The 13,631-nt window shown below is 36.5% G+C and overlaps 1 protein-coding gene across 1 annotated transcript in view; it reads right to left on the bottom strand.

Moving 5' to 3' along the window:
* Window positions 1-13,631, bottom strand: part of MSH4 (mutS homolog 4) — a 68,215-nt gene that overhangs the window by 48,030 nt on the left and 6,554 nt on the right. The window contains exons 3-6 of the mRNA XM_063300147.1: window positions 8,098-8,261; window positions 6,404-6,514; window positions 4,988-5,103; window positions 1,084-1,257 (exon numbers count right to left, since the gene is read on the bottom strand). Of these exons, the coding sequence (XP_063156217.1) occupies window positions 1,084-1,257; window positions 4,988-5,103; window positions 6,404-6,514; window positions 8,098-8,261 (565 nt within the window). The remainder of the gene's footprint in view (window positions 1-1,083; window positions 1,258-4,987; window positions 5,104-6,403; window positions 6,515-8,097; window positions 8,262-13,631) is intronic.

Raw genomic sequence — 13,631 nt, 5'->3', positions numbered from 1 at the left:
AGATGAGTAAAGAAACAAAGTCAGAGAAAGGAGTCAAATTTAGCTTTGGGAAGAGACTAAAAGACCAGAAGTAATATACACTGAAATATACTGTAAACCATTTTTTTTGTTTGCACTTTTTAGTAAACAGCAATAATAATTTTCAACACAACCTTCATAAAATACATACTATATTTGCATCTTACGTTGGATGACCTCTACAATATGGCTAGGAAGTAGATACTGCAAAAAAAAAGTATTTTTAAAAAATATGTGTTAAGGAGAGAAGGAAAGGAAGGAGAAACCTTACTCAGAACAGACAACTGAGTCATTTGTACTGTCATTCGTAAATATGCAAGTTTCAATACTTGAAATACTGGAGATGAATTGAGAACAAACCTGCTGAACTACATGTGTTAATCAGAAAAAGACGAGAACAAAATGAAAAGTTTTCACAAAGGGTATGGCACTGTCTTATCATATATACAATATTTTAAAGAACTTTTCATACCTTACAAACTGTACCATTGGGAAAAAAAGTACTTCACTACTAGTAAAAATACAAAACTGAATATACCCAAATTCTTTGAAATACCCAGAGGAATAAGTACATATCTGACTATTTCTAACCACAAGTTTTCCAATTGTTGCTGGTACTGAAAATTATGGAGGATACACTCAACAGAATGTAACCGTAGCTTGCAGCTAGCTATTTTAGAATGAAATAAACTAGATGAAAGTAGAATCCTACATTTAATTGTTATCAAGTGGAGGTTTGGAAGTAATACTGCTCTAGTCCCTAATGATAGAGGCTACTGTAATAAATTTGCTGCTTACTCATTTTATATATCAGCATGGCATATGAATATGACAAATGCTTTTTAAATTAGCATTTATTATAGTACAAGAAACTAAGAGAACCATATAGAACCTGAATGCTTACATTCTATCATTTTCCTCTAAATATTTTAATGACTGAAAATGTGTTTTCATTTGAAAAATACTATTTTCAAACCACAGATTTGTATCTAACACTATGTCACAACTGCAAGTATAACACTCACATCTTCTCCACAGTTTAGAATTTGAAACAAAATATCTTACCTAGGATCCCTATTGTTAGTAATTAATTCAAGATTTAGGGCCGATGTTGAATCAATCATTGCTGTTTGCTCACTTCCATGGAAACGAATCTTAAGCGACTTAGGTGCATAAACTGAATTTTGAATGAACTCAACATATTTCAGCATGGCAGCAACAGCTGCGAGACAGTAATACCTAAGAAATTATAATAATCGAATGAAAATAAAATTTAAATAACAATATAACTGCAGTTTTTAAGACTTTGGATCACCAATTTTGCTGGAAGTAACACTGAAAATATCACATGGAGAATTTATTTTATTTGTTAGATGTATATTCTGGCTTTCCTTCAGGACCTTAAAAATATATTGCACTCTTAATTTTTTTCCTCACAACCACAACCCTGTGAGGTAGGTTGAGCTGAGAAAGACTGACTGGTTCAAGGTCACTCAGTGAGTTTCCCCCACTGAAACTCCCACCACTGCTGGGAGAGAAGATGGAAGCTGGCACTGGGTCAGAGAAAAATAGATATTGTCTATGCCTGTAGGTAGGTCAAAACCAAATTCTTCAAGTGACAGATAATTCTAGGTTAACTGAGTAGCAAAGTGGTCCAAACTCCATATACAGTCAGAAATTCACCATAAGTTGAGCAGGGCACAGAGTAAAGATTTCTATTGCAAGCAACTTTCAGGATGAACAATGAGCATGCTTCTTCCATCAGGCTGGATATCTCCCCCAAGGTACTGCTTGATTAATCAGAGGACGTTCCAGATGAAATTCTGACAGGAACCTTGATCCAATCTTCAAAAGCAAATACGACAAAAGACCTAATAAATAATTTCCATTTTGCAAATAAAGTTGTAACGTTTCTCCATTCTACAGTAATGACTTACAATTTCCTTGTGGACAACCTGATTATTTTCAAGAAGCATCTGTCACCAAAGACATCATACTAAATAAAATCAATAGTATCAGGCTTTCAGTTAATAGAAGTGGAAACAATTTGGACAGTACCCAAATGGAGTTTTCTCCTGATACAGAAAATTTATGCATACATTAAAGTCTTCTATGAATTGTATATTTTTCTAGAATGTTGCACTTAGATGTAAAAAATTCAATGCAAATCCACATTCAAGCATGAATTTCACTGAGTGGGTATAGCAAATCACTCTTATTTGGTACAGTTTATAGTCAGGAAACCTAAATGGTACTCTAAATGTCTTGAAGGAGAGATAAAAGTGAAATAAATACTTTTAAGGCAGAAAATGTGTGGATACGGTCCAGAATCTTTCTAATGAGCTCAACACTCCATAGAGGAGAATAAAAACTTACTCAAAAGAAGTCATAGAACTGGAAAAATAAAGGTGGCCTGTGCATAGTTTACACACACTAAACATATACACATTTTCAATAGTTTTGAATAGGGATATTTAGTGCTTCAGATCCAAAGCTGAAAAGGTGCTTCAGAGCAGGTATGGGTGCACATTCCACACTGTTGTTGCCTCCTTAAAAAAGATGCATTTTTACTGGGCTTGCCCAGTAGCTGCATAATCTTAGGAAAATACATGTTTCAGTTAAGGACATGCCAACAGAGTATGAGAAAGGGCTTTAATGTGAGAGAGCAGGATCATTCTGACTGCAATCTGGCTTTGCCTGGAGGTTGTAAATTTGAAGGGTTAAAAGGTGAAAGGTCCCCTGTGCAAGCACCGAGTCATGTCTGACCCTTTGGAGGAACACCGCTTTCACGACATTTTCTTGGCAGACTATAGAGCGGGGTGGTTTGCCATTGCCTTCCCCAGTCGTCACCTTCCCCAGCAAGCCGGGTACTCATTTTACCAACCTTGGAAGGATGGAAGGCTGAGTCGACCTGAGCTGGCTGAGAGAGAATCCAGCTTCCGCTGGAATTGAACTCGGGTCGTGGGGAGAATTTTGGTTGCAAAGGGTAGGAGTTGCAAATCTGGCTCCACCTGGACAAGCTGGCAGCCAACCATTGGATTTCCTTTTCCTCAAACTGCCAGGTTTCTCCTTGTTGGAAAATTAATTTTATTTATAAATTTACTTATAAATCATATTTATATGGCCACCCATCCCACAGAACGTGACTCTGGGAGACATAGAATAAACCATAAAATAACATTATTAAAACAGAATACCATTAAAAACATTGATGTTATTATTTAAAAAAAGGTTAGGTGAGAGTATTGGATATTATAAACAGTAGAAATTAAGAGAGGTAATTTCCAGTTTAGTTTGCACCCAGCACATTCCCAGTCAATTCCTATATCCACATCAAAACAAGCTTCACGCCACTCAGTTCAGCTAGCAAAAATATAGCTTGGCATTTATTTATTATATATCAACAAACATTAAAAAAACAGTTAACTGGCAAAAGTCAAAATCCAGGCAAAAACAGGAAGAGAGAGAGGTACAAACAACAGGCAAGTGATAAAAGGGCAGAGAACTTAGTAAGAGCAATCTGTGCATGCTCGCTCTCTCTCTCTCTCTATATATATATATATATATTAAAAGGCACAGAAATGTTCAGAGCTACTGGAAACTATACTGTAATTAGCATGGACAATCCCAAAGAGCCTATGGTTATTCCAGCTTTACCCCTAATGGCAGCAGAATACAGATGGAGAGTAGGACACCAGGTGATCTCTCCTCTATTCTACACCATTAAGATAACACTTTGGTGGGTGGGGATTGTGTATCCAACACTCTTAGGATTCAGGAAGAAGAGGACAGCCTACCCAAATTGGCTCTCAAAGGAAAGGTGGAAGGTGACTCAGTGAGATGTCCAGTGACTCCAGATCTCTCTTCTGCAAGACCAGCCTCCAAGGTGTTCCTGACCTGATACCTTCTGTCCTGCCCACAGATCCCCTGACCCTGCTCCTAAGCCCTGCTACTGCTGGTCTTTGATCTAGCTCTGCTGCACATTTTCCTACCTCCTTCTGGCCCTGCAACCCATGCAGCCTATTGCTCCCCTTTTGGACCAGTGATCTGGCTCTGTGATCCACTCCAGACTGACCCATCGTTTCAGAATCCCTGCTTTATATAATGGTCTTCCATTTGACAGAAATAATAAGCTCTGCATATTCCTTCCACTGGAAAAAAATTCCAGATGGACATGTTAAACCTCAGTGTAACACCACAATTTGTAGATCTTAAGAAACTGAGGTGATAGACTGAAAGTTAATTTTCTGGGATTTTATCATGAATACAATCCATTAGGGAAAACTACATAGAAACAAATAGTGATTTTCTACGTTACTGCAATTATTTAAGAACAGTCTAACCAGAGATCCTAAAAATATTTACTTGAAAGTTCAGTATAGCTGAGGTTTCAAAATCAAATTTAGTTCCACTGAACTTAGTTTAACACTGCAATTGATACTTATAAATCCTACAAACAATTATTCAGAATAAGGGTTTATTAAGCTAACAATACGTAATTCCAAATTCCTTTTTCAGAATCATCTAATCATGTGATCTAACACACAGCAATGGAAAAAGCAAAAGAAAAGAAGAGTCATTCATAAATGAATCATCAGCCAGGAAAATGACTACAAAATAATGGCCTGAATCCAAACCAAAATAGGAAATACAAGAGGCTTTCATTTGTTAATTACCCTCCATGTTCACTGAATTCTTGCATTTCACATCCCTTGTCTTTTCATGGGACCCAAAGGGCCCATAGAAGGGCAACCACTGGAACTCTTACTCATGTCCCTTGGATCCATTTCAATATAAAATACGAATTGGGTCAAAGTCAGCATGTGTTGTTATATTTAAAAATGCTTATATTACTGATTCAGATAGAAGACTAAGACGACTTATAGGTAGAACTCCCAGGTTACTGACAGACAAAATATTAACAACATGGAAGACTAAAGTGAATGAATTGTTTTTAGAACATACATACTTGGACTGAACTTCCATTAAAACAGTGCTGAATTCCGGTGTACATAATTGTTCAATATATTCCAAACCTTTAGTTTCATTGAAATACTTTCTCTGGACTGTGGTAAAAGTCACATTCTGTAAAGGAAGCAAAGGCATCTTTACAAAAAACAGTTCCAGTGTGCTACCAATATTCTAAAGGAATTAAAAACAGTATTTTTCCAGTATGGATTTAGGCCCAGATACTGATAAAAGGCAATATATGGATTTGCTACAGGAGTGATTCAGATGTATATATTAGCTTTGCTGATTTCTAGCGATTGCCCATATTCGTGCAGCTCAGAAATAACAGCTCTAGCATGCACATGCAGTTAAAGTAATTACTTTAAGAGAAATTATTACTAGCACTGCACTGTAAGTTGAGGCAGACAACAAGATTATGTTGCTTGGGTATATGAAAAGAAGAGAACAATTCCACATCTTCCTTTCTGCTTGCTAGTGTTCCTCTCACTTACAATTCCCAAGAAACTCTTGATGTCTTTGATGGTAAAGCTTCTTTGCAGGATTCAGGTCCTTGACTCTGCTCAGGCTCATGATGGCAACAGCTTCCCAGATCTGAGGCTTTTTTATATTTATACATACCTGTACCAGGATGGGTGGGATTATTAATGGGGGAAGAATATGAACTGGTAATAAGGACTTAAGATATGCATCATGCAGATTGGAAAGAATAGGGAATCAGAAATGGCCTGGAAGTAAATTTTGAAAAAATAACAAATGGAGGAGAGATACTAGGACATTGTGACCTGGCCATTGCTGGGAAAAGAGAGCACTCTCTGATATCCTTTCTTTTCATGTTGCAATGTAAATCAAAGATGAAAGGAAGGTGACCTATGAAATTTAAATGTCCTCTTCCTCAGTGCAGGGTCAGTATGCTTGTAAAACATTTATTATCCAGCATATAATCCAAATGAAAGCACTGATCTGGCACATCACAGATAACTGACTGAGAGAAAAGGGGACTTCACCTTTATCAGGTCTAGCCATTTGATTACAATCTTATTTCTATTCAAACAGAGTAAATATTATACGGCCCTTGTAAATAATATATGGCCCTTGTAAAGATGCTTCAGGGGCCACAATATTATCAGATTTCTCTTTCTAAATCAGAGAAAGGGCTTCAACCACAGAAGGTCAGATGCAAGTTCAGATGCATCCAAACTAATGTGGAACATAACGGCTATCCCTGAGATACATTTATTTGTACCTTTTCATATCTTGTGATGAAAGGGTAAATGGGATAGCTAATTCTGTTCTTGCTTTACTTACGTCTTCTAGCAGGAGTGCCTCAGGACCTGGGTATAACCAAGTACTCTATAAAATTGGGAAATAACTACAATGTGAATTTTTGAAAATAAACTAGTATTTTTAAACATACCTTGAAATTTTCTGCTATCAAACGGTACAATTTTGTTGCATTTCCTGAATCACATGCAGTATTTGACATTATTATTTCTAAGGGTGTTAAAATTCTGAGTTTGGTGATAACCTACAAAATGCACAACACAATTTAGTAAAAAGGTATATTTGGACTGTGTTCAGAACACATCAAGTAGTGGGTTTTTTAAAAAAAAACAAAAACTTTATTGTAATCACTTATATGATGCCAGTAAAATAAGTAAACACATTTCTGCATCTAAACTTAGACCAGTGCTTCCCAAACCTGGGTAATTTACCCAAAATTGCATAAAAGTGGTTTTTCTTTGGGTAATGACACACAAACCCATTAAATTGACTTAAAGTGTTTTACCTACATAGGGTAAAAAGGGCTTTCTGAGACTGAGACAAGAATATAGATTTCATTCAATTACACATATATAAACTATGCTTTCCTTAGATAGGTGGGAGCATCCAGCCAAGTCTGGCCAATCTCAAAATGCTAAGCAGGCTTTAACTTAGTAGTGGATGGAAAATCACCAGAAAATCCTAGGACTGTAGGTTAAACTGGGAAAAGTTATCTTGGAAGAAAACAATGGCAAACGTTCCTATGTGATGAAAAATATACAGTATGTCTACCAAAACCTTCATAAAATGTGGTTGTTGTACTCCCACTGCCTATCATCCCAGAGCAGTATTTCAGCTTTCTCTGTCATGCAGTACTGCATTAAAACCTTTATATATCTTCCATCAAATCAGGTAAGTTTTGCTTATTACTGAGACAAACAGCAAGAAAAGAAGCCTGGTCCCATCCATTAGTTGCAGATCTTAGCCCTTCATGCTGGAATGTTGTCACCACTGTCTATCTTTCTGCGCCTATAGGCTACTATTTCCAGCCATCTACAGTGTGCTACTTCAATACACAATGGACTCTGGTTTCATTCATTGTTGGCATATGCCCTGATAAGTTTCCATAGAGCCTGGAACCCCAAATGTTCTCTTTTTTTTCCCCCTTTTTTGGCTTATAGACTACTCCAAGAGCTAACAACAGTGAATAGCATGCACTGCACTTCTTAAGTCACATTAAAACAATACAATATAAACAAAACATATAAGTGATACAATTAATACCCATAACATTAATAATATTAAAATATTCTTTAACTAAAAATAAGTAAATATTTCACTGCCAAAGGTAAGCTCACATCATTCTAGCCTTTAATGCTGGATGGCATGACCATGTTATAATGGTCTTCCTAAAGAAGTAGTAGGGGCTATTTGGATAACTGGGAAAAAGGTGTTATACAGAGAGGGGGCAGCAACTGAGTAGACTAATTTCTGTGGTCCCTATAGATGGTCTTCCCTGAACAAGGGATATGGAAGGAGCTCATTCTACCAGATCTTGTTGGATGAGCAGACACGATTGGGCTACTAACTTCTATGACTATGACTTATTGTTATTGCTACTGGTAAACCATTTTCTATAAATATAACAATGTTTATTTGCATTTAGCACATACAGCTTTATCATGATTTTGCAATCAACCAAGTCCAATCACAATGTCAATAAAAAGCAATCAGAAAAATTTAGAATCCTAATGCAATTGGCCAGAACTGTTGCTACACATAATTCTGCTGACTTCAGTGCAAGGATCTTAGTAGTTTAAATAATAAAGAGGAACATTCAGATTTTACCTTGGTATATGTTGTATTATCAGCAAACTGAGATAGCACTACTTCTGGATTTCTTAGGTCAATACTTGCCATTCCTACTTCACCTCTAGCAAGTCCTCTCCCTTCTATTACAGCCACAATAACAGATGCAATACTGTGAGTGGAGACTGCTGAAGATGATGTAACTGAGAAAGATACATTTAGAGTTTTGACTTAGTCTACCAAGATCTGCTCTGAAAAAAACTTACAAAAATGAATGGTGTTTATAATTGTCCTAGAAACACCATAATTTTAAAAAATTTGGCATACTGGCCAAAATGTACTAGTATGCCAAATGTATGAAAATCAACATATCAAACTGTAACTTGATTTTAAAAAATCAACTAATCTTTCAGAAATTGAACAAACAAATAAATGACTAGGAAACAACTGAATTTGAATTCCCTTTTCCTTTGGTGGATTATATTACCAAATTTAGTACTTCAGGTCTAAATTTATATTTAATACTTCAGGTTTAAATTTACATTTTAGGGGTCGTTTTCCTCTGGTTGGAAGAATATAGTCTTTCTGTCTGGAACGTGCTTATCTTCTCATTGTTTCATCAGGCTATTATTAGTTTATGAAAAACAAACATAGCTCCAAAGTGTAACTATATTCTTCCTGTCAGTTCACTTCACAGACTTTGCTAGGTCAATGTTTGGGTCTTGCAACTTAACTGTGTGTTTATGTTGCTACAATCATTAGGATGCAAGCTTTAAAAAATCATTTGGGATATTTGTTTGAGGTTTCTTTTTATTTATATGGGATTTAAACATAAATTACCAATTGCTTAAAAATACAATATCACAATGGTTTTCAGAAATTTCATTTATATAATTATAATTGTTTTATAGCTCAGACTATCTCTGTAACATGAAATTGAATGTTAGTAAAATATGTTTATTCAAACCTATTCATTTTGCACATAATACATGTAATTACCTAGCTGTGTCTAGAGGGAGGTAAGTGGAAGCAAACTGGATTGTTCTGCACTCTTCGCTAATTAAATATTATCTTGCATGGGAAATGTTCCCATTCCAGGATCAGAAAAAAAAAAAGAAAGCAAGAAATGAAATCCCTTGCCTACTGGTGTACCTTGCAAAGAGGTTGGCAAATGGAACAGCAACCCTACTCACTTCATTACACACAGGGTGGGCAAGTCATAGGCCCTCAGACCTCCACCTGCAGCCTCATCAGCTCCACAAATATCGTAACTGCTGATGTTAAGTGGCAAAATGGCCCCTCTTCAGCAGTGTGCTTTTTAAAAAAAAAGTTTTTTTTTTAAATAAAGAAGCAGGTAAGCTACTCCCATCTCAGTCCTCCCCCCTATAGATTGTGTTGCTGAAATGTGGTTACTGAAATGGTTTTGAGATAGTTTAGGGAGTTGTAAGGGTGGAAATGCAACACTTTGCTCCCAGATACATGCTCTAAAGATCTCCCATTCCAATTCATACACTTAAATTCCCCCAAACAGCTAAAAGGAGGTAAAAATATCACTGGAAGGTCTCAGGGGAAAGTACCCACCCGTGCATTACACCTGTCATTTTGGAAGTTAATGAAACAAAGCTACTGAAAAATGAGATAGTGGGTTATAAACTGTACATTCAGAAGACACCCCAGACAAGCAGAAATTTATTAGTTTGTAAATTAAAATAAAAATATAATGACATGCATTTTAAGATAATTTAAGGTCAATGAAATTCATAGAAAATAAGTGGCCAAATGTATTCATGTGGGAAATTCACAAGCAGCTCATTTGGGAAAAAGCCTCTTTCATTAATCTTTCAGACTAACTGGTATTTAGAGGGATGCTGGCTCTCATTCACTGTATAATATATAATGATCATTACTAGTATCCCTAGCTAGCCTTATCTTTTATAAATATATATAATCTCCCACGCTGTTTAAATTGGTGATCATCACTAGGGTTACTACCTCTAGGCTGCAACAATCCAGACAACTGATAAATGGCAGTAAAAGGCTAGAATTTTTGCTTCCATCTAGTGGCCATCTGGATATTTGCAGGCCAGAAACTGAAGCTCTACCTACTAGAAAAGCTCTAGCTTTTCTCTCCCTTGTCAATGTACAAAGAGATCTGCAAGTGATAGCTCTTGAAAAAACATGTCAGATACTAAATACTATGGAAATTTATTTACTTAATGCATTAATATATTGCTTCCTACACTGAACCATCTTGAGATAGCAGTATTTTATCCTCAAAGTGCCTCACAAATCTAGCACAGCAAGTCTTTGAGGGTTCCATTACTGGTTTTCTGAGGCAGATATCAATAAGCTTTTTACCATTCTGAAGAAGTCAGGTGGGTAACTACTCGAGGATGCAATGGACACCACAAAGTAAGCCTTCTTTGCAGCAGGCACCACTACACAGTAAGCATGATTATATGTTCTAAGGTGTGTCCAGTAGGCATCCTGGAAGTCTGACACCACTTCATCTCTAACTGCCTCCTGGCTGTTCCCCTGCATCGAGATCCCTGAAGAAACAAGTTTAGGTTGGTCAACATGACATCTATAATTTAGGGTGGTCACTCTGACATCTATATAAATATCATAAAGAGATCAGCCTGTAACCATCTTGAAAACATGGATTTGACAAGACAAATCTTGCCAGAGTAACCTCATTCATTTAAATCTAAATGACCCCTTCGGTATCTATGATTCTACATAGGCCTTTGTTGAATCTGAACATGGAATTTGTACAAATTATATCTGAAATAACTTAAGTATTTTTTTTAACGATCACCTAGTATTTGCAAAATTGTGTATCTGGGAAGTCTCTAAAATTTTACTTCTAAAACGCTGGCTTGAATCCCAAGCATAAGATATTCCATTTCAATTTCTTCTCTCCTGCAGGCTCTGTAATTTACAGTTGTTTAATGCTATAACTAACCTCAGATTTCTAGCTCTTTCAATAATAATTTAAAAATTCTAGTGTAATTTTACACTGCCCTCTGCTGTCCAGTTAAACAACTACAGAAGAAAATATACAATATCAATTATCAAAAACCTTAAATATCATGCAAATTATTAATAAATCTAGGCTAAGACTTGTAATTATCCCCAAGATATGTGCTTCCCTAGTTGTTTGAAATAACAGGAAAAAAGGATTTTTAGAAAGAAAAATTAATTTTTAAACAGGAATTTATAAAGTCTATGGATTATTATTTAATGATTACATATCTTTTACACCATCCTTCATGCTAGTGACATAGCCATATTGGCTAAACATAGTTAACACATCTGGAGGGCAGAAGTTGAGGAAAGCTGCTTTATTTAGTGCTGTTAGTTTGGAAGCCTTTCTCTGTATTTTTGCCAATTTGAACTGGCAAATGTGTGTCATGTAGTTATTTCAAAAAGTAATCTAACAACTGACTGGCCCATACTTCAAAGTCTCCTATAATTAGGGAAACTTCTGGAAAAAATAGAGAACTATGTGCTCCAACCCTATTGTAAGAAGAGAGTATAATAAGAACAATTTGGGCCAATTATTACATTCATTTAATGGGCTGTATAATAGTCTTCTTCAATTGGTGAATTGTAGTTCAGCATATCTGAAGGGCACAGACTGTACAGCAATTTTATGGGAACACTGATATTCTCAATGTCTTAACAAGGACTTTCAGATTAGGCTTGGACCTTTGGTAGCATGCTTTATTTATGGGTATAGCTAGGCTGAAATGGGCTCTTGGCAAAGAAAGCAAAGTGAGATCATCATACCATGCAGACTGACACCAAGAGAATATACAGATTGCAATCATAACTTAAACAATACAAAGCTCAGCAGTAAATCAAACCAAACTGGTTTTTAAAATTTTTAAATGCAGACTTGAGACTCAGCGTGTACTGAGTACAATAATAGTAAATAAAACATCATGTCCGCAAGTCAAGCCAAATCTTGATAAATTAGAAACAGCAACAGCAGTAGGTTCCCTTCTATGCAGGCAGGCAATGGTACACAGAAGTTCTGCTCCCTCCTCTTCTGCTTGGGCTGTGTGGCCTGCTAGCCAGAGCATCCACACTGCATGTCTGTGTTGTGTGGCCTCATATCCAGCACAACTTTGTACAAACCACATGGGTCAGTATCAGGACCCAGCAACATTATCCTTGTTGTTTACAAGTAGGGATCACAGGAGTGGAGTTGTAAAGGGTTATTTAGAAGTTTTTCTTCCATGACTTTTCATTTGCAAATACAGTGATTATATCCAGAATGTCCCATTTTCTGGCATGCTCATTCTCAATTGAGAGCACCAACAAGCCACTCGTTCTTGGAACATGTTGCTTTGCATTGACTGCAAGTTTAAAGAATTACCAATCTGTAGCTGTTACTGTAACAGGTATGGTTTTTAAAAAGCCGACATTCAGGGCAAACTTCAACAATATTTGATGACCAAGCATGGTTTTCTATCCATAGACGCTCTGCCATTTCCTTTATTTATGACTGTTGAAAGCAGTATCAGATTACAGTAATGATCTGAATGAGAGCAATTTCCACAGAAGTGTGTCCAATGTCACTATTGTATTTCTTGATCATATGTTTTCCAGGTCTGTAGACAAGATGTTGACATCAGTTGCTGATGTCATGGTTGATGGCTACAGGGCATAATATGCAGAAACTATTTTATTCAAGCATGAAAATCTATGCCCAGTCATGTAGAGTAAATGTTCTCTGCAAAAAGTGGTCTTTGATCCTCAAAAAGGACACCTTCTTCACCCATGACATCCATGGATCTTGACATTTCTGAAATACGTTCTCAAGACTGGGCCATTGCCAAAGCACAATCATGCATTATATTGTACAGAACTGATCTCTGGCATGTTGCACTTTATTGAGAAGCTCTGTAGCCTTGCTTAGGTCAGGTTGTGGTGACTGTAACGGTTTTGAATAGAATTATGATTAAAAAAATGTTGGAGCCTATTTTGTGTTAAAACCTTGCATTGGATGCTCAAGAGAGTTCTGGTCAAAAACACGAACTGGAATTACTCCATTTACATTTCAGAGATCTTGATTCTATTATCTCATTTCTCTTTCCCAGGAGAACAAAGAGCTTTGTGGATATCTCTGACATAAAAATGAATGGCTACAAGAGCTTCAGACGAATGCTGCCTATCTTATTAATAATACTGTCTTCAGCATAATTTTCTACTAATGTGTCATATTATAGAGGAACACAGAGATAACCTTGAATAAGATATGCAGGAACAGTTGAGGAAAAATTGAACAGAACTCAGTCCCGTGAAAGGAGGTGTGAGGGAAAAAAACCCCAAAAGAACCCTGCCATGATTCTATTTGCTACAAGAGGGGACAGAGAAATGCTGGCAGGCTTTCAAGAACCTGTTATTATACCTTACAATAAAGTAGCATTCCTATAATCCTTGGGATCCTTGTTTCCTGACCTGGCCTACCATGAAGGGTTAACACCAGGGCTTGGATGGATGACTTCCAGGGAGCCTCACAGACTAATTCACCCCCTTTCTCTATGAACAACAGATAGTTGCTT

This window comes from Candoia aspera, chromosome 3, assembly GCF_035149785.1.
Source record: "Candoia aspera isolate rCanAsp1 chromosome 3, rCanAsp1.hap2, whole genome shotgun sequence".
Classification (NCBI taxonomy): domain Eukaryota; kingdom Metazoa; phylum Chordata; class Lepidosauria; order Squamata; family Boidae; genus Candoia; species Candoia aspera.
The sequence above is the reverse complement of the archived record's forward strand: the minus strand, read 5'-3'. Positions and strand labels throughout refer to the sequence as shown.